Here is a 21,741-nt window from a genome sequence, read left to right as displayed (position 1 = left end):
TTGTGTCTGACATTTTTCACTCAACATAATGATTTCATGTTTCATCCATGTTGTCACATGTATCAGAACTTCATTCCTTTGCACAGCTGAATAATATTCCATTGTATGTATATAGCACAATTTGTTTATCCATTCCCCTGTTGATGGACACATGGGTTGTTTCTACAAGGTCACTAAGTTTTGGAGCAGTGTCTTATGTAACAAAGGCTAACGGATATATGAGGATAATGCTGTTTTCCCAAATCATTAGATACATGTGAAAATAAAATGAAATACTATACATGAAAGCACTTCTAAAATGAAAAGTAGTTTAAAACATAGAGAATAGTGGTACCATAACTAAGATTTTGAATTGTACTCTTTTCAGATGTCTAGAACTTTATATAAAACACCTGTAGTCTCCATAGTATTTGGGGCAGAGAAGGACGATGGAAACAAGGAGATGATGTGCCTGTTTTAATAATCATCATAACAATTATTAATTATTGTTGACTCTCTGTTAAGTGCCAGGCACTGTGTTGGCCAATTCACAGTGCCCCAGTGTAAGAAAGGAATAAGTTTCGTTTTCACATAGAGACAGCATGGAATAAGGGAAATGGAGGCAAAACCAGTTTAAACAAGCCCCAGACAAAGAGAAGAGAGAATCTGCCTGATGTAAAGAGACATGAGGTAGTATCAGAGGCGGGAACTCACAGCAAAAAAATAAAAATTTGGGGGGGGGCATTGGCTAATCAGTTCAAAATCTCAATAATGAGCTAGTTGGCTCTCTGGGATTGGCTGTACAAATTAAAATCTCAAAAGATGAATTAGTTAGTGTTCTCGGATAGGCTGTAACCTCTGTAGTACCCAGTCAATGGGGAAACAGGGGAGGGACTTGCGAATTAGGAGTAGGAGATTTAAACATCGCCATTCTCTTCCTCTGGCGCGCCAGCCTTCCGCGTGTTTGGCTGGACGCCCCATCTTGCAAGATCGTAAATTAATTCTTTTCTCCTCCAGAACCGAGAGAGCGTTTATTCCCTTACAGGTACCACTTTATTTCCGACACCCAGGGAGGTAAGAGATAGTGAAACCATTTTACAAATGAGAAAACTGACGCTAGAGTGGTTGAGTGTATCATCTAGCTTTATGCACCCAATAAATGGATGAGTGGCATTGTCGACTTATCTGAAGCCAAAGCTCTTTCCAATATAAAATATCGACTCTGTTTTACTTTAGGTATTTGTTTTTCTTTTCATGGTAGGGAAACAGATATTAAAAAATAAAAATGGCACAGTGAGTTAGAGGACAGGAAGCAAGCAAGCCTTAAGTGTTCTGAGTCTCCCATCCCTCTTACGCAGCTTCACCCTGCGCTTCATATCCCTGTGTCTTAGGTGTCCCTGAGATTAACTGAGGACCATGATAGGAACTGCATGAGTATTGAAGACAGAACAAGGAACCAACTGTTGTGCAAGTAGCTGTCTGGTCACTGACTGGCTCAAGCAGATGCAGCAGGCCCACTTCTGTGTCAGTAATGCTCAGGAATCAGTAGATGAACAGGAGATGGCGTTTGCCAAAACATATCCTGTTTTGATGACCTCTGAACATAATTTGAAACAGAAAGGCAAATTAAAGTGAATAAATTAGCTACTATCTGGTGCTATCTTTCTTTCCCTAAAAGGTATAGTCTCTAACTGAATTTGCAGAGTACTTATCTCCTTTCTCTGCTTATTTTATCATGTTCATTTTATTTGACAAATATTATTAGCTTACCTATCTTTAGAAACATCATAATTTGAAAATAATTTATGAAAAATCTTCATCAATATTTATAATAGAGTTATCCATACATTACTCAATGTGAGAGCGGATATGATTTTCATGACTTAGTCTGCTTGGATTTGAATTTCATTATCTTGTAAAATTCACACCTTTAGCCTTGCACTTTATTTTTTTTCTTCTTCCTTAGTAAAAGCAGTGATCCATTTAAAAAATCCCCACAGGGAAATGTTCAGGTTTCTTTTCCACCTTCTCTGTGTTCAATTTTAGTTAGGCGGAAAACATTCAGACACAAAACACAAACAAGACATTTTCATTCATCGAGCATTTTAGAAAATCCATTTCGAACTCCTATTCTCTACTGCCAGCATTTCCTGAAGTGAATTTATTTTCTATGCTCTTTGGTCTTATATAGCTCATCCTCTTCAAACATATCCCTATATTTAAATTCATTTTGAGAGAAATTGGTTTAAAAGCAGGTAACTTAACTGATATGCATCTTCTCTGTGAGAGCCTCACTTAAAATTCCTTTATTCTTCTCTTTGGAATGCAACCCACCAGAGAGATTCAGGATCTAGTTTTGAAGGGTATTTCAGAAGGAATCTGTGAAGGTGCTAGCTGCAGATGAGAAACCGGTTTGCATAACTGAGGTTAGGAAGTACATTTCACAGATAATAGAGAGAACTGACAGCTACCTTCAGTAATCCAGCTGCTAATTAGTGTTCAATGAAGCCACATCAAAATAGGCACTTCCAGATAATTGCTTTCAGGAGTATTCTAAGTGCTTCCCTTAAAAGCTGATTTCAATCTGCTTGATGCTAGGTGCTCTTGGAAAACAGATCAAAAAAAAAAAAAAAAAAAAGAAAAGCCTGTTGCAAGCTCCGTTTGAATTTATCACTGATTCTTTTAAATTGAATGTGTTGGTCTCAGAGTTTGTCTTATATGGTTTCTTGTTTGAGTTTTCATAACCACTAAAATGAGAAGGAATATTTTCCCCCTTTCAATTACTTTTTTTTTTTAACACTTTGAGATGCTCTTAAATAGGGATTATATAGCAGACAGACTTGGAGGGCACAAGCTACAGGATAAAGAAAAAGGAAAGGAATGGGAAGGAGATTAAGCTAATCTTACTTTATCTCCAATTTCACCAACGATTAGAGCTGATATTGCAAACAGGTACCCACAGATGTATTTTGTTTGAACTGCATAGTGTTTGAGAAAAATTGATGCATATTTTAAAATTGGAAGATGTATAACCAAAATCTGGATTTTTCTGGCTTCTCCTAAAAAAAAAAATCATATCTAGCAACAGTGGGCTAAGCTCCCTTTTGGCATTAGTAGGCAGGAGCTGTGTGAAGTTTGTTTTTTCAGACGGAGCATTCTCTGGTGTATCACGGTACACCATGGGTCTATTTCATGCATTTATGTTATCTGTCTGATCCTGCAGATACATGAGTTGAGACCCTTGGTTTGTGTTCTTCTGAATACTAAGGAAAGGATTATAATAATTCTGATAGTCCTGGACTATCCTGGAGGTATGTTGCTCCCAGAATATTCCCCCAATTCTTTCTGTTTTACCCAGGTTTCCTCTGCTACTCCAGGACAGTCCGTACTGCAATGTCAGGTTTTTGTGTTTTGTTTTGTTTTAATTAGAGCAATTGTAGATTGACAGAAAATCATGCAGGAAGTACAGAGTTTCTATATACTTCCCCTTCACACACACAGATTTTCCTATCATTAACATTTTGCATTAATGTGGTAACTTTGTTATATTTGATGAAACAATATTATTGTAATTATACTATTTACTATAGCCCATAGTTTACATTAGGGTTCACTCTTTGTGTTGTACAGTTCTAGACTTTTTATTTTTTTTTAAATTTTTGTTCAGGTAACATATATATACAACCTAAAATGCCCCATTTAAACCAATTTCAATCATACAACTCAGTGGTGTTAATTGCATTCACTATGGTTCCTTATTGTAATGGTAAGTCTGGAGATCAGATGAGCTAATTTAATAAAGAGTTTTGCCATCATTCCTGCCTTAGCTGCTGTTCCTGCATTCACCACCATTGTCAATACCAGAGCAGGGGCTAGAAGAAAGTGAGACGTTCTGTGGCACTGCTTGCCCTGGAGAACCCTGGAAGGCCAGGGAGCCAGTCCCCGCTACCATAGGGCTGCCGCCTCATGACTCTCTCTGAGCAAGGATGGAGCCAGAAGTCTTGCTCTTGCCCTGTTCTGTGCTGGTTTCTGCTGTAGCAGTGCTGGGATACCACTAGGCAGTCTTCCACTCCGCAATACTTTGGTCAGTGAGTTCTCTCTCCCAGACCACGCAAGCCACCCAAGTTCCCTTCCCAGGTCACTTTCTGAAGCTCCTGAGTGCTGGTCCATTACAGCCACCTATAAGAGCCATCCTCTCCCAGACTCCTAAAGAGAGGAACACCACCCCCTGCCCCCAGCACTTTTCATTCCAAGTTTGCTCCAATTTCCAGTCATGGAGTGAGTAACCTACCCTTCAAGGGAAAAGCCCCATGTCCTAAGATATTACCTTATCGTCCCTCAGCTTCAAACCCACTCTTCTTAAGTATACTCTGTGCTGCTGAGGCTGGTACTCTAAAAACCACATGTATCAGTCAGGATTTAACCAGAGAAGCAGAACAAGTAGGATAGATATAAATGTATATAAAGCTATACAGGTACACATATAATTACTACATATGTATATATACAACGCATGCATACATATACATTCATACATGCATTCAGAGAGAGAAAGAGAGGAAGAGAGAGAGAGAGAGAGAGAGAGGGAGAGAAATTGAGAGAGAGAAGGAGAGAAGAGTGGCTTATGCCAAAGTATGGGCTGGCTAAGCAAGTCCAAAATCTGTAGAGCAGAGATTCAGGAAAGGATAATCATGGGCAGTTTGGAACTCACAGGCATCGCCAAAGCTATTGTCCACAGGTGAAATTTCTTCTCTCTTTCTTCCTCTCTTGGGGAGGCCTCAGCCCAACTTTTAAAAGATTTCAATTTATTAATTCAGAGCCACCCATATTATCCAATATCATCTCCCTTATATAAGTAAAATGATTAGGGACTTTAATTACATCTGCAAAATCTCTTCACATGATACCCCAATTAGCATTTGATTGAACAGCTGGAGACTGTTGTCTATCCAAGTTGTCACTTCAAAGAAGCCATAACGGGCTACCGCTTGTCAACTTGATGCCCATACACCTCTCCTTAAATCAACTTAATTTTCAAATCAGTATGCTAACAAGATCAAACTTCTGCCTGATGTAATACAACTATCTTGTACACAGCTAAAAATGAACTAACCCTTTCTCCAGAAGAGGATGCAAAGTCCTTGGGTGATGTTCCATCTTCTCTTTCTCCTTTGATGTTCTGTAACTTAAATACTGAGACATAAAAGTAACTATTATTAATACATCTTATTTTGGATGTATTTTGGAAAGAACTCAAAGATACTTCATTTATACATACACATACATGAATATATTCATACATATATTTACATATATACACACTAGCATTCATATCAAAATAAGGAAGAAATATTCATAGTCCTTTTTTCTGTAACTGGTCATGTGGTTATCACTGATATTTATTACTATCTTCTTTTACTACCCACTCCATATTCCTTTTGCCCTCAGCATGCATGTCAGTTGGTCATTGTTCTTTGCCTGATGGAATGACCCAAACATTCATTCCCGCCAGGTCTGGCCATTAGAAGTCCTGCCTGAATTGTGTTGTTTTGGTTTCCCATCGACTTAACTCACAGGACTTTTGAGTATTAGGATCCCCAGGGGATCTCCTGTAGTCCAGACATGCTCTTGCTTACTCCCATTATGTGTTAGAAACCTAATTTACCAATTGGTAGCCAGGATCATTCACTCCAGCAAGTCTCCCTTATTTTCTTGTTAATTCAGAGGCATGAGGAGCCCAAGTTGACTGGGTGGCAGTTTCAACTTCTAGTTTAATGGAATGCTGGATGTGTTCCCAGGTAGAAGTATTCTGGTCCTTTCAATAAGCTCTTTAGACCGTCAGAGCCTAAGGTAGCAGGAATGAAAAGCAAATTTTGCTAGTGGATTACTAAGGGTAATAGTGAGTGTTTTTCTACCCCTGGCATCTTGAACTTATGCATCTTGGTTATGGGAGAAACAGCACCAAATATTGGACAATGATTTAGAGCATACACAGCCTCCTGGAGAACATTGCTCCAGCCTGGCAAGATACTGTCACACAGTTAGCACTGTAATTGAGTTTTCAAAAGGCTATCTCATCATCCTATCAATACAGCTGCTTCAGGATGATGGGTAACATGGTAAGACCAGTGAATCCCATGCCCATTACTGCATTTCATTTGCTGTGAAGTGAGTTCCTTGTTTAGAAGCAAAGTTGTATGGAACACCATAATGGTGGAAAGATATTCTGTAAGATACTGACAGTAGTTTTGGCAGAATCATTGTGAGCAGAAAAAGCACTTCCATACCCAGCATTTCTATTCCATGAGGACAAAGTTCTGCCCCTTCCATGATGGAAGTGATCCAATGTAACCAAACTTCCACAAGGCAGCTAGCTGATCACCCCCAAGAAATGGTGTCCTGTTGGCTGGTTGGTGTTGTTCTTTGCTGTTGGCAGACTGAGTATCCAGCTGTGGTCTCAGCCAGACTGGCCTCGGTGAGTGGAAGTCCAGGTTGCTGAGCCCATACATAACCTTGTTTTCTACCATGATGGCTACTTTGTTCTTGAGCTGATTGGGCAATAATGACAGGAGTGGCTGGGTAAAGAAGCAGACTGGTATCCACAGAATGGGTCATCTTATCCACTTGACTATTGAAATCCTTCTCTGCTGAGGCTACCCTTTTGTGGGCATTCATATGGGATACAGTTTTCCTCACATTGTGTGCTTATCCAGAGAAGTTTATCCACATCCCTCTTCCCCCAGACATCTTGCCATCAATTTTTCAATTGTGTTTCTTCCAATTCCCTCACTATTCAGCCAAACTATCAGCCACAGCCTATAAATCAGTATAGATTCATATCACTGGCCATTTCTCCTTCTATGCAAAATTAACAACCAGGTGCACTGCTTGAAGTTCTGCACACTAGGAGAATTTCCCCTCAGCACTATCTTTCAGGGCTGTCCCATCTATTTCTTTTCTATAGATGTTATGGTAGGCTATCCAATGTCATAGGGCTCTGTGAGTCAGACTATGCTGATTACTACTTTCACTCCACTGCCCATTATGGGTAACCACACCCACCTTGATTAAGTGCCTCCACTTGGCCCCTGCTACTTTAGGATCCCATTATCCCCATTGCATTTAGGGATCACAGTTTAACAGTAGCAATTCCCACTGTAATTTCTGACTTACAGAGAAGAGCCACCATGGATCTCTTTAAGGATGTTGGAGCTCCCCTCAAAATTTGTTTCTCACTGTCATGGCAAAAGGTGTGTCCTTTGGACCCTCTCAGTGTGGATGACCGGGTCTTACATGACACATCCACTCTGATATTCCAACCACCCTAAGCCTTTAGATACTTTCCTCTACTTATATCAAGGCAGTTCTGGCATTTCAACTTCATTTAGTGCAGGCCACTATTAAGTCCAGATTTCAGTCAGCCAACCAAAAAACAAATCTTTAGAGCCATTCCTAGCCCCTTGAACTAAAATATTCAATCCACAATCTCTGCTTAGTAGGCCTATATCAGTAAATTTGGCCTAATCCTACTTTACATTTCTTTCAACTTCATCCTACACCCTTACCATCCATTCCTACAAATATTCCCCATATTTCTGTCTATATAAATTAGAAAAACCATGCAGTTCCCAGATGTAATCTATTTTATCTCCCCACAGGTCACTGTTTGAGTCCTGATGGGATTTAAATCTAGCTGTAAGTCTAAAAGTGAAGAAGGTGGTGGGAGTAGGTCCTGAGGAGGATCAGTCATGCCTTCCCAGGCAACTACACCAGTGGTTGCCATTATAGGTCCTTCAGCCAAAGAAGAGGTAACTCCCTCAGTCAGGAATGAAGAGGCTGCTTGTTCTGCCAAAGAAGACTCAACAAAGTTAAGAGTTCAATCTCCCCAGCTTCATCAGAATCTCCCTATATGTTCCCATTCTAATATTCAGGATCCCATTCCCTTCCTAGTCAATGTCTTCACTTCAACAGAAATAATCCTGTAGCCGCAGGGCTGAGATTTCTGAAAAACAAACCTATCTGGCCAGGTCAAACTTGACTCCTCTGCAGTTCTTGGGCTGATCCTGTTCTTGGACCCTAGAGTAAATAAAACAATGAGGTCAGTAGTTGAGCAGCCAAATATTAAGAATCCCTAACCCTAACCCTGCTCCTAATGCTGCTCTGATATCATTGTCTAGTCCTTAGGACAGGATTCTCTTTGTTCTGAGACATGCCTCAGCCTTTAACTTAGCATCCTGGCACCCAAAGCCTTCTCTTGATAATCTTCTTGGTATAGACCATTCCTTTTAAGTCTCTGTTTTGCTTGCATTAATTCTTTAAAACACTGATATTCTTTATTTGAGTCTCATTCCCACAGCTCGATCTTGGTTCCTCCTTTCCCCATTTCTTGTCTGCCCACTAGCCTACCTGAAGAGCTTTAAAGATACTGCCAACTACTAGATTTCCTTGCCCAAGTACCTTACATACCTATGGGGAACCTACCCATTTATAAGCTCCCACTCGGTTGACTGTATTAGTTAGGACTCTTCTGAATGCAAGTTATAGAAACCCAACTCAGACTAGTCTAAGGGCAAAGGAATCAAGCCATGTGAAGGATAAGGTGTATCTGGGCTAAGGGAAGATGTGAACAAGAATCTCAAATGCTGTCATGACCCTCCTTTCCTCTAAACTCTTTCTTTCTGCCTATCAGCACCACTATCTCATGCTGGTTTTCTCTCCTTAGCAGGGGATATATCCACTGGGAAGTCCAGACTTACTGTCCTTATGACTCAGTGGCCGGAAGACAAAGAGGGCTATTCTTGATGTACTCCAGTTTGAAAAATCCAAATGAAGGGTTGTGATTGATCTTGCTTAGATTACATGCCGTTCTCTTGGGCATTTCCTCTATGGTCATGGGGTAAGATTCTAAGATTAGACTAAAAGGATTCACTCTTATGGACAAGAAGGAATAGAAATTGCCAGAAGAAAAGAAGGAATAGCACAGATGTTGAAACTGGGGAAATGGCTTTAAGCACTGTAGCCACCTGATTTGTATCTATCTTTATGTTCACCTGACTTTCTGAACGACCTCATATTCCATACAACATGCTCTCTTTGTCTACCTCTCTGGATTTTCAATTAAGTTCAACAACCATTCATTCAATCCAACTATGCCAATATTGGAATGAGATCCAGGAAATGCGGAGATAAATAATTCATTCATCCTGCCCTTAAAAAGCCTACCATCTACTGTGTGTGAGCCATTTCCATTCCTTACTGTATTCTGTGACTCCCCTGAACTTGTACATCAAGCTGAACTTGTGTTAACTGAGTTCCAATTTTGACAGGGAGTGTTTTTCTAATGCTGCATTGCTTTTTAAGTATAATGTATCACATTATTTAGGAATATTAAATTGGTTTTTGTTTTGCAGGTCACTTCCAATCAATTAGTAGTGGCTGCTTAGAGAACTAAGCTAAGAAGGATTCTGAAGTTGTGTCTGTGTTGGGTGGAAGGGGCCATATACTATTTATCAATATCCTGGATGAATTTGGAGGAACAGAAGCTAACATACCACTGGTTTGTCATTTCTGATCTAAGATTTAGGTTTGACAATGTCATTAATCGATATGTCATTTTTATGCATTTAGCAAAGAGAAAAATGTAGGTCTTTGGTGGTCATTATCAACAAATATTGACCCAAGGGCTGACTTAGAGAGTCAGCCAACCAACAGCAAAGAGATTTTCCTTTCTCCTACCCTGATACAGAAAAAGGTAACTGATCTAAAACATCATCTGAAATGAGGGTGGACTGTGAATGACCAAAAGATTGAAAGGGGAGGAAATGATCAAAGAAACAAAGGAGAAATAACCATCCAATATTTACTGTAAGACCTTGGAGCCAGTATATCAGCATATCAAGAGTTAGGTCAAATTTAGGGGTGACTTCTAGATTTTTGTTTTAGGGAAACTGGCAATGTCTCCACATAGAAATAGTTTTGTAATGTTGTCCAGAGGACAAGAAACTTATCTTTTGTATGATGGAAGTGGACATAACATTTGAGCCATAGTTTCAGGTTCCTTTCACAATCTAGATAGCTGTAACTGACTAAAATCTTATTTTTTCATCAGTATGAATGGGAGCTTTCCCCCTTAAAGGACTCAGAATAATTCACCTGGGCAAATGATGTAGGTGCAGAGGATTTGTTAGGCAAACACTCCTGTGTGTTTAATCAGCACACGTTTGGAGGAACAGAGCACCCCGGAGGAAATAAAAACCCAAATCATCTAGGATGTTTCCATGGTTTGAGGTAGCCTTCTTGCTCTTTCATCATTTAAACTGGGTTTTTGGCCATTTAGCTTAGGGATGATGACAAAGCTTCCCGAAAAAAGATGCCCATTTGCCTGGGACATTTATAACTACATAAAAGAGAGTAGAAAGAGATTGGTAAACAGGTAAGAAGACAAAAGATAAAAGAAAGCTGCTAAGAGAGAAAACTAGAGAAAGAAACAGTTCTTCCAAGCTCCTTCCCAGTTGGCTTATTTCAAAGGCAATATTTTACATCATGGGGAAAAGCATGTTGCCTTAACACAAACGGTAACTTTTCACTGAGATACAGTTGCCATGGGAATGGTGTGTCACATTGTGCCACTTTATCATCTCTCTCTCATGCATTCTAGTATACCATGAGTACTTGGGATTCTAGGCCATAAATATGCATCCACACAATGTTAATCTGTAAAAACTAACCTGCCAACCAACTTTAGAGCAGTCATTGTTTCTCTAGCTAGCAGAACTGCATTTCCCCTTTGAAAGCATCCCAGGCAGTGCAGAGATGGGGCAGGCATTGGCATCTGCATGAGAGAAACTGTTTCCTTTCCAGGGTTGTGGCCTTTTGGGCCAAAAGAAGAAAATGAAAAAGATGGTAAATTGCTTTTGCAAGGAATGAAAGTAGCTAATGAGCTACCATGTTTCCAGGTTACCCACAGCTCTTCTATCTAATCTTTTGAAAATATTTTCTGAAGCCAGTCAGATCATTTCTAAAACGTGTGGGAGAGAAACAGCATATGTAAATAAATCACCAAATAGTGGCCTACTACAAGTATTTAAAAACAGAGCACAGCATGCATTAGCAAAGCTTGGATTGATGGTGTGTGGCAGGCTTCAAAAGTTCCCTACCCCTTCTGAAGTCACTAACCAACATGTGGAATATTTCCTCGGGGGTTCTGCATACTTCATTCACAACTAAGCTGGAATTCATAGAAATCAGAATTGCAAAAAGGCAAACTTAAAAATCCAGCTAACTTGTTTACACTAACTCGCCCACCCTGGTTGCAGATTGTCCCTTCAAGGCAATTCAGTTTCGGACAGCAGCTGTCAAGGTAGACCACACTATTTGAAGTCAACTTAACATTTTCTATTAACTCCTACAAAAAAGATTACCTTTTGGAGAAATTTAGCACCTGGTACTATCTAACAGTGTCTTAGTTTAATAGACTTGTTCTGCTGTGATTATGCTGTATGTCAACATATTTTCAAGGAAGGAACTACATCTTGGTAATTCTTTCTAAAGAGCATCTGGCACAATATCATATGAAAATCATATGCCAGTAGTACCTATAAAACATGATATTTCCACAACATTGTGGTTGTTCAGAAAAAAATAAAAATAAAAACAGTAATAATAAATTGCTGTCACCATGGATGTACTTCTGATGGTGGATTATATTATTATTTAAAATATTCTTTGCTCCTCACTATGAGGAGGATTATGCATTTTTGCTTTATTGATAGCAGGTTTTGTCATTGACGTGAAGTTTGCCAATGAAATATGGACAAAAGTGTTACATGGCATTTCCACCTGAAGCTTTGAGACCCATATTTTCTTTTCTCTTTTCCCCATAGCCAGCGATGTCCCAAAGAGTGTGTGCTTTTTACAACCTGGGCTCCAAAATGATGACAAGTTAGAACAGAGCTTCAGCCCACCCAAGACAGATATGATGTAAAGTTTTGGGTTGTTTGCTACAATGCATAATCTAGCCTACACTGATACACTCCTATTTTTAACATTTGTTAATTCACCCAACATGGATTTATCAAAGGCTTACTGTGAGGTTGATACTTTTCTGAAACTTACTATTTCACTTAACATATCTCTTCCATCTCTTCAAAATAAATTTTTACACCATTTACTACAATCAGTACTCCACAATAATCTCCCCAGGTCTTCAATGCCTTTTCTGAAGAGCCCTATCCATTTCCTCAATTAAATCCTCAATTAAATCAAGCCAGATGATCCTTGAAAACACTCTTTCCCCTGCAGTCTTCTCAAGTCACATCTCTTCAGTCCCAGGTATTAATCATACTGGAGTTGGGTCTGTTCCGCTTACTGCTCTACGACGATCATGCTTCCAGACCATTACTATCCCAGGCCTTTGGACAAGCTCCAGTGCCTGTAAGCCCGATGCCCTCCTGCCACAGTTCTGTCTGCCTTTCCTGATAGCTGCCATTTTCCACCATTCCCCATTGAATCACAGCTGTAGTGATTCTGGGCAGCTTCCATGTTACTGCAGTCCGTTATCTCCTGTGCTTTCTCCAATCCATTCCATATTCTTGGATCAATTATTTTAATCACACTCTTCCTGTACCTTAATCTCCTTTGGTCCTTGTCTTTTCTGCATATCTGCCTGGAAACCCCTGACCATTGCTGGGTTTAGCTATCTTGTTTCTCACTGTCTTAAGTGAGACCTCATAGCGTGAATAACCACACCGCCCATTAGCTTGTTCTCAGGTAAGATTGTGTAAGATCTTGGAGGTTATTATTACAATTTTGGATTTTACTCTATATGTGATTTTTAGCAAATGAGTGACACAATTTTATGTTTTAATGGGATCACTGGCTGTTCTAGTTTGCTAATGCTTCACTGGAGGATGGCCAATGGTGTCCGGAAAACCTCTGTTAGCTGGGAAGGCACATGGCTGGCGTCTGCTCCAAAGTTCTGGTTTCAAAATGGCTTTCTCCCAGGACGTTCCTCTCTAGCAAGCTTGCTCCTCTTCAAAACATCACTCACAGCTGCACTCCATCCAGTCTCTTTGAGTCAGCACGTTTATATGGCTCCACTGATCAAGGCCCACCTTGAATGGGTGGGGCCACGCCTCCATGGAAATATCCCATCAATTATGATCTACAGTTGGGTGGGGAGCATCTCCATGCAAACAACCCAATCCAAACATTCCAACTTAATCCCCACTATTATGTCTGCCCCACAAGATTGCATCAAAGAATATGGCTTTTTCTGGGGGACATAATACATTCAAACTGGCACATTCCACCCCCTGGACCCCAGAAAAGCATATTCTTTCCAAATACAAAATACATTCATTCCATCACAATATCACAAAAACTTAAATCATTTCAGGAACAAAAGTTTAGTACAAGATCCCATCAAAATCAATTATAGGCATGGTGGGTCCTAAGGCATAAATCTCCTTTAGCTTTGGATCTGTGGAATTAGAACAAGTTATCTGCTTCCAATGTACAAAGGAGGGACATTCATAGGATAAACATTCCCACTGCCATAAGGAGAAAGAGTAAGGAAAACAGGGTTAACAGGACCAAAACAGTTCCTAAAACCTGCAGGACAAACTCCATTAGATTTCAAAGTCTGAGAGTCATTAACAGAACAACGTTGCATCCTTGGGGCTTGAGAGAGTGGGAGTCTAACCCTTCCTAAGGGCCTTTGTGGCAGCCCTTTCCTCTCCAAACGCTTCGGTGAGTGCTCCAACATATCCACACACTGGGGAGACCACCTTCTCAGCCCCACCCTCCTCAAACATCGGGGCAGCTCCCGGATTCCCTTCCATCTCCGGAACACACACTCAACCCCTTCAGAACAGTGTGGTGGCAGCCAGGCTCTCCCCAATTCCCTGGGAATGTGCTCCAACCTCTTTGGGACCTGAGGTGGCCAAACTCTTCCAGAGCATCGAGGTGGAATGCCCGCCCTCGACCTCCAGGGCAAACTCACCCTTTCCATGCATGTGGGCTGCTCCGCTCTCCCAGCCCAAGACCTCTTAACTCCAGACCTCAACCTCCATGGCTCTGTCTTTGAAGAAATTTTTCCTTCAATTTGTGTCTTGTCTTTCTCCTCCAGTCCCGACCGGCAGCGGCTCTGTCTGTAAAGATCTTGCAAAAATTCTGTTGGCTTTGCATGAAGCATGCAGGGGTCAAAGCCATCAGACAATAGGACTTTCCACAAATCCTTTCTGGATAATTCCATTTCCAATCTTGGCTTGTACTGAAATGGTGGCTGGGTTCCATGTTTGGTTACATCCTCACGTTGGGCTGTAGCTTCTGGGATTCCACCCCTGGGAAGCTCATAATTTTCCAAGCCATCAGCTTCTGGTTTCTTTGAACCCAAGAGTTCAGTTCTAAGTTTATCTCTCTCTGCTCGCATTTTACTATAAGCTGCAAGAAGAAGCCATGGTACCTCCTCCACATGTAGTCTGGAGATCTCCTCAGCTAAGTATTCCAGGTTGTCGCTTTCAAATTCTTCCTTCCATCTGACACCAGGACTCAATTTTGCCAAATTCTGTGCCACTTTAAAACAAGGATCGCCTTTCTTCCAGTTTGCAACAACACATTCATCATTTCTGCTCAAGTCCTCATCAGAAGTATCTTTAGACTCCATATTTCCATAAACAGTCTCTTTAAAGCAGTTTTGGCCTTTTCTATCAAGCTCCTCACAATTCTTCTAGAATCTTCCCCTTATCCATTTGAAAAGCCACTCCAACTATGTTTGGTATTTGCAGACTCAGCAGCAAAAGCACCCCACTTCTCTGGTACCAAAATCTGTTCTAGTTTGCTAATGCTTCACTGGAGGATGGCCAATGGTGTCCGGAAAACCTGTTAGCTGGGAAGGCACATGGCTGGCGTCTGCTCCAAAGTTCTGGTTTCAAAATGGCTTCCTCCCAGGGTGTTCCTCTCTAGCAAGCTTGCTCCCCTTCAAAACGTCACTCACAGCTGCACTCCGTCCAGTCTCTTTGAGTCAGCACGTTTATATGGCTCCACTGATCAAGGCCCACCTTGAATGGATGGGGCCACACCTCCATGGAAATATCCCATCAGTTATGATCTACAGTTGGGTGGGGAGCATCTCCATGCAAACAACCCAATCCAAACATTCCAACTTAATCCCCACTATTATGTCTGCCCCACAAGATTGCAGCAAAGAATATGGCTTTTTCTGGGGGACATAATACTTTCAAACTGGCACACTGGCTATACTGTGCATAGAATTTATGAAACTGTGCACTGAAGCAGGGCACTATTTAGGAGGTGTTTGAGATTTTTTTGATGAGGGAGAAGGTGACTTAGGCCAGGGTGGTAGCAGTGGAGAAAGTGAGAAGGGGTTGGTTCCTATTTGGAGTGGGGAGGCTCCATTTTGTTGTGATACTAGAAGTTACCTAGGGAAAAGCTCTGGCTTCTGGACCCCAGATTTTCTTTAAGTCTCTCCACAGGAAGAACTCCCTTTTTACATGGAGGTCTGAGGCTTTGAACTAAAATAAAACTGCGATTAGGTTTGGGGATTTCACAGGCTTTTTATTCCTTTAATTAATCACCTAATAATAAGTTCAAGCTTACACTCTGACTCTAGCCATGGTTTTTAATGATACTGGACTTTTGGATTCTATTCAGAAAATTTTTCTTTTATGATGGTATCTTTCGCCCATAATATGCTAAGTATCAATTCAATCTTCCCTGCTTTATATTTTTCAGAAAATCTTCAGTGTTCTGATCTGTCAATAGTCTCTTTCTGATTTTCTAGTGTTACTAATGATTAATTTATATATATGTGTGTATATATATGTATGTATATGTGTGTGTATATATATGTGTGTATATATATATCATTTCAATTGGATTTTGGGAAGGATGAGTGGCAAAAACACTGTTGCATCATTTCGATCCATAAGCTCCTTCATGGCCTCCATTTTTCAGTTGATGCCAACACCAAAGTGAGCCTGCAACTTCTATGACTCAGCTGGCATCCTGCTGGCAAGACTATGACTCCAGTGTCTCCTCCTTGTAGGCACCCCTAATCTCATTAACTTTATATCCTTGGAGATCCCATCCACATTTCACTCTTGGATTTCCTTGGGGAGAAACATTACTCAATAAGAGCACTGTTATTGCCCAAAAAGCCAAAACCTCCTAAGATTCTCTATTTTTCCCTTCTAGTCCTCTTCTTATCTAGCTTGCAGAAGGGGTAGTAGGAAAGGACTCGACTGTGCAAAGGCCTATTTTGCTACCTCTTCATAAGCCCTGAATAGAGAATTATCAGGGTTCCTTTTGGAATGTAGAGTAATAAGTAATTATCTTTTATTTATTTATTAAATCTGTAGGCTTTAGACCTCTGTTCTGGGGTAAAAGAGAAGTCCTACTCAACACCCTGTTACATTTTTATTGTCTGTTTCATTATTTCATTATGCATCATCTTTCCAAATATTGTAGGTCAACTCATTGTTATTAAATATCTTAGAAAGAAGACAATTCTTTCCAGGCTTTCAATGTTCACCAGAATAGTACGACAGGATACACTTTGACTTCCTCTCTATCACTTGGGTACTTGAAAAATTATCCCCTTGGGTCATGAACAGGAAGATTGGATTCATTTTTGAGTTTTGACGTCTCCATTCAGAATTTTAGCTGTTTGGAGCTAATGAGGGAGGAGAGTCCTAGAGCAATGGGTGGCAATTAATGTATGTGGTCATTAGACCCTTACACACCTAATGTGTTGAATCTGATACTGGGCAGAGGGGCGGAAGGGAGTGTCTCCTACCTTGAGGCAGGGTGGGGAGGTGAGTGTTTGTGAGAAGTGTGTGCATGGAACTTGATTTCAGCTCTTTCTCTGCTTCTGCAAGATAAGCAGTTACTCTGCAGGTGAATTTGGTCAGTACTGGAAACTTGAAGGTCATAAGAAAGCTCCCTGTATCCCACAGCCCTGTTAATTTGGGGTATTAATTATTCAGCTCTTCTGGGGTAGACCTTGTTCAACATCAATAAAGATCTCAGGATCCTATAACCCAATATCTCTGGGGTCCACCTCATCTATTATTTTTTAATTCACACTCTTCAAAAAATCTTTATGAAAACAGGTCAGGGGACAATAGTGTAAAATGCTCACATTCTACTGCCTTTATCAGAAGTCCATATTTTGTTCTTATGACTCAATCTTCTGGTCAATTCTGTCCTGAGAATGAGAATTAGAGGGCCTTCAAGCATTAAAACAAAATCAAGAGCAAATTGAAAGAGGGGCCAGGGATGTGAAAAGCTGAAAAGTAACTACAAGGGAGATAGTTGGAGATGTAGAGTTTCAGCAGCTAGGTAGCAGATGTTTTAGAAAGGTCAATGCTGAGATCAACCTGACATGGCATTAGGATGCTACTGCAGGGCATCCAATTTTCAACACAAAACAAATCTTAACTTTCCACTCCAAGGATAAGAATACAGTTCCACATTGCTATAAAAAGTAAAATAAATATACGCCTTCCTATTACTCCTCACATACCAGGAGCAAGTACCAGTCCACTAAACTCCATACAAGTTTATTTTCCTTTCTTTATCTGAATTTTCTAGCTCAGATTATCCAAGGACTGTTACATCTGTTTTATTTACCATGACACTGGCAAAATTCTGTCAAATCCAATAGGTCGTAGAGAACAAGAAACAAGAAGGAACAACAAGAATTGATTGAATATGACTAAAAGATGATATTGGTATCGTTAGAGAGAGTAGTTTCTGCAGGGGTGGTGGTGGTAGAGGCAGGGTCAAGTCAGGGAACCAAAAAGCAAGTGGTTGCATTACAAGAAAGGAAACAATTGCAAGGGCAAAGGACTGTGTATATTTTCTATTTAGAAGAAAATTGTCCATGACTGAAGGCAGATGGGAAGGAACCATGCAGAGAGAAGGTACTGAAAAAAAAATAAGAGTAGAAGCATAATCTTTCAGCAAGCGGATTGGGGTACGATTGAGAACGCCACGGGGATTAGATTTACGAAAGTGGAAGAGCTAAATCTTCTCTTTGAAGTCTCTGGGTGGGCTCAGAGGAGAGTGGTAGGGATAATTGTATCTAGGGTAGGGTGATGAAGATACAGCAATTTATGCTGGCTGTTTTTTTACTTCTGTGTGAAACTGTGTTACTAGCTGTAAGTAAGATGTCCAAGAAACTTAGATTCTCAGTATTGGAAACAACATTAAAAGCTTTCCGTTATGAACATCCAGTTGGCATTAAAAAAACTGAGAAAATTGGATAATCTGGGGCAAAGCTTCAATGGGAGGGAGCCAACCAGAGAGTAGAATGCAAAGTGGCCCAGGCCATTCGGATAATATTATTATGCAATGGATTCAGTCTGTTCAGTTCTGGGATTGTAAGTAGCTGTTATTTGGGTTTGTTCCATGGCCCTTCTATGAGCTGAGAATGGGAATGAGAAAAACTGATAGTGAAAATGGGCCATGATACTGAAACACCAGATAGAAGTCAAAGAAACCCAAAGACACACTCATCTTTGAGATCATCTTTGAGATCAGAGAGTAGAGAGAAACCTAGAAGGAGATAACACAAAATAACAATTTGATAGTTAACTACTAAATTAGTGAATAAGTGTTTTCATTTTATAGATGAGGAAATACAAAGGGATAATAAGTGAGTGACCAAAAAGGTGTAAGTAAACAAGAATTCCCCATCTACCTCTGGTTCCCACCCAAACTGACCATTTATGGACCATGTCAGATCAAAAGCAAGCTAAGAAAGGTAGCACCATTCCCATGTTTCCCACCTCTCCTGTTATATAGATTCAAAGTTCGACCTTTGGCTGTTTTTATCCAGGCAGACTTTAGGCTGACATTTATAATGATTGATTAAAGACTAGACAAATCAATATTCGTCAACTCACAGAAGATCCTTGGAATAACAGCCAAATCTTACCTTCACTCACATTTAATCATGACAAGGATTGACAATATAAAATGATTCACCAGTGCACTTAGGCTAGAGATGCACCCAGGTAATGCTCCAGGTGCAGCAGCTCGCTCCATAAGGGTAAGGAGTGCCATTATGAACTGGGCTAGGTGGTAGAATCTCAGTCCCTTGGGTCTGCTTTTCTGATATAAGCTTTTCAGGTTGAGAATTTCTCGTCTATTTTCTGAAGCATCCACTCTTGCCATTTATTTATTTATTTATTTATTTATTTATTTATTTATTTATTTATTTAAGTTGCCTATTGGTTGCAGACTCTGGTTCTTAAGGAAGCATTTATTGACACTGGCTACATAAATGGCATCAATAGCTGGAGAGTTTGATGTTGGTAATGAAAATTCAATGATGGTTATGACTTAACCCAATGATCTGAGTAAATATGAGAACACACTCTGATATCAAAGCTATATTAGTCCTTGTAGCATTTCTCTCACTAGAGGTAACATAAATGGTTGCTACAAAGAAATAGAGGATTATTGTTTAAGAATGAAATGTATTGCTATAGCAAAGAAGTTGGATGAGACTAGCACTTTATCTGGGAAGTTGATGAGCTTCCCAATCTCAGCATCTCTAGGTAACTCTTCTAGAGTGGCTAACAGCATCGATCCTCAGAGATGGGACATGAAAAGCAAATGGGTATGGAGCAGACTTAAGAGGGATAGATATCTGTGGAAGGGCTAAACTTTTAAAAGAGGTTGCAAAATCCAAACTCATAAAGAGAATGCCACCTTTGGACTTTTCTTTCTTAGTATGCACACTATTTTACCTTTGGTTTTAGTGGGGGCATGACCTTAGATACCATGATTCCTTATTTCTTTCAGCTTTGCTTATCTTGCTTGCTAGCATTCAAGCATATGAGTTTGCTACTTATGGCTTAGAAGGTGGTAGTCAAAAGGGACCCAGAGTGGAGCAAGATGGTGGCATAGAGAGGTGTGGAATTAGTTAGTCCTCTAGAGCAAGTAGTAAATAATCAAAAACAACTAGTAAATAATCTGGATCAACTGTTGGGAGACATCTGTGAATAGGCACACATTGTACACCAGCCTGGAATGGGTGAAGCGGCTGAAATTGTAGTACAGAATTGCAAGTAAAGCTCCGCAAACCCAGAGCTGAAGTCCCTCCCCCCTCAGACAGGACTGGCCAGCTGAAACACTGCCATGTGAAAAAAAAGAAAGAAGTCACAGTGAAAGTAACTCAAGCAAGCTCCAATTGCAGTTTTAATTAACACATTTGGACTGCTGAATACAAGCTACAAGCATGGAGCAGGAAGGAAAACAGATTCTGATGGGAATCTGGGCTGATGGCCTGATGGGAAAAAAAATGTAAATAAATAAAAACAAAGACTTTTCAGAATACTGGAAGACCAGGTTGTATCCCAAGAAAACTGGCTCTGAAAAGGGGCTTTTGCTCTTTTTCCCTTTTTTTTTTCTCTCATTCTACCCAGCCCATAAGAGAAAGCCTCAGGCATCTTCAATTCCCTGCTGACCCAGGCAAGTGTGGAGTTAACAGAACCAGAAAGACAAAGGAGGAATTCAAATGGAGAAGAGAACTCCTTTGGGGACCTATCTTCTCTAAGAAAAGGGGGATGGGACCAGTTCTAGTAGCTGCCCTCCCTCAGAGAATTCAGACCCCGGGACCTGGGGGAAAACAAACAAACAAACTGGAAACAACATAAGCTTGCCTTCTGACACTCTCACACCTCACCAAGTCAGGGTCCACTATGAATTAAAGGGACTGCACCTCTTTACGCTCATAGGGAGATGAGACTGACAAGTGCCACTGGCTGGGCTGGATAGGAAAAGCACAGAGTCTAGTGGCCTCATGGGAAAGTCTGTCAATCTTCTAGGACCCACCTTCAGGGAAACCTAATTCTAAATACACAAGCATCCTCCTGAGACATGAGCCCCTCTGGTCTGGGAAAATCTGATGCCTAGGAAAAAAAAATCACACCAGGAAAAATGAAGATATGGCCTAGTCAAAGGAACAAACTTACACTTCTACTGAGATACAGAAATTGAAACAACTAATTATTAATCAAACAAATCTCCTAAATCAATTTAAAAAATCAATCCAAAAATCAATTCAATGAGTTGAAGGGAGATATGGCAAAAGAGATGAAGGTTATAAAGAAGACATTGGGTGAAAACAAGGAAGAAATTGAAAGTTTGAAAAAACAATTGGCAGAACTTATGGGAATGAAAAGCACAACACAAGAGATGAAGGACACAATGGTGACATACAACAGCAGATTTCAAGAGGCAGAAGAAAAGATTCATGAACTGGATACAACATCTGAAACCCTACACACAAAAGAATAGATGGGGAAAGAATGTATAGATATGAGCAACATTTCAGGGAACTGAGTGAGAACATGAAGTGCATGAATGTACATGTCATGGGTGTCCCGGAAGGGGAAGAGAAGGGAAAAGGGGCAGAGGCAATAATGGAGGAAATAGTCACTGAAAAATTTCCATCCCTTATGAAAGACATAAAATTAAGATCCAAGAAGCGCAGCGAACTCCAAACAGAATAGATCCAAATAGACTTACAACAAGACACTTAATAATCAGATTATCAAATGTCAAAGACAAAGAGAATTCTGGAAGCAGCAACAGAAAAGCAATCCATCACATACAAGGGAAGCTCAATAAGACTATGTGCAGATTTATCAGTAGAAACTATGGAGGTGAGAAGGCAGTGATATGATATATTTAAGATAATAAAAGAGAAAAACCACCAACCAAGAATTT

At 40.3% G+C, this 21,741-nt stretch overlaps 1 protein-coding gene across 1 annotated transcript in view; it reads left to right on the top strand.

Annotated features, from left to right (window-relative positions):
* Nucleotides 1-7,727: 7,727 nt before the first annotated feature.
* Nucleotides 7,728-21,741, top strand: part of LOC119526456 (40S ribosomal protein S17-like) — a 159,962-nt gene continuing 145,948 nt past the window's right edge. Inside the window, exons 1-2 of the mRNA XM_037825557.1 lie at nucleotides 7,728-7,787; nucleotides 12,280-12,411. Coding sequence (XP_037681485.1) covers nucleotides 7,728-7,787; nucleotides 12,280-12,411 — 192 coding nt within the window. The remainder of the gene's footprint in view (nucleotides 7,788-12,279; nucleotides 12,412-21,741) is intronic.

This window comes from Choloepus didactylus, chromosome 1, assembly GCF_015220235.1.
Source record: "Choloepus didactylus isolate mChoDid1 chromosome 1, mChoDid1.pri, whole genome shotgun sequence".
Lineage (NCBI taxonomy): Eukaryota > Metazoa > Chordata > Mammalia > Pilosa > Megalonychidae > Choloepus > Choloepus didactylus.
Note: the sequence above shows the minus strand (reverse complement) of the source record. Positions and strands in the feature narration are given on the sequence as shown.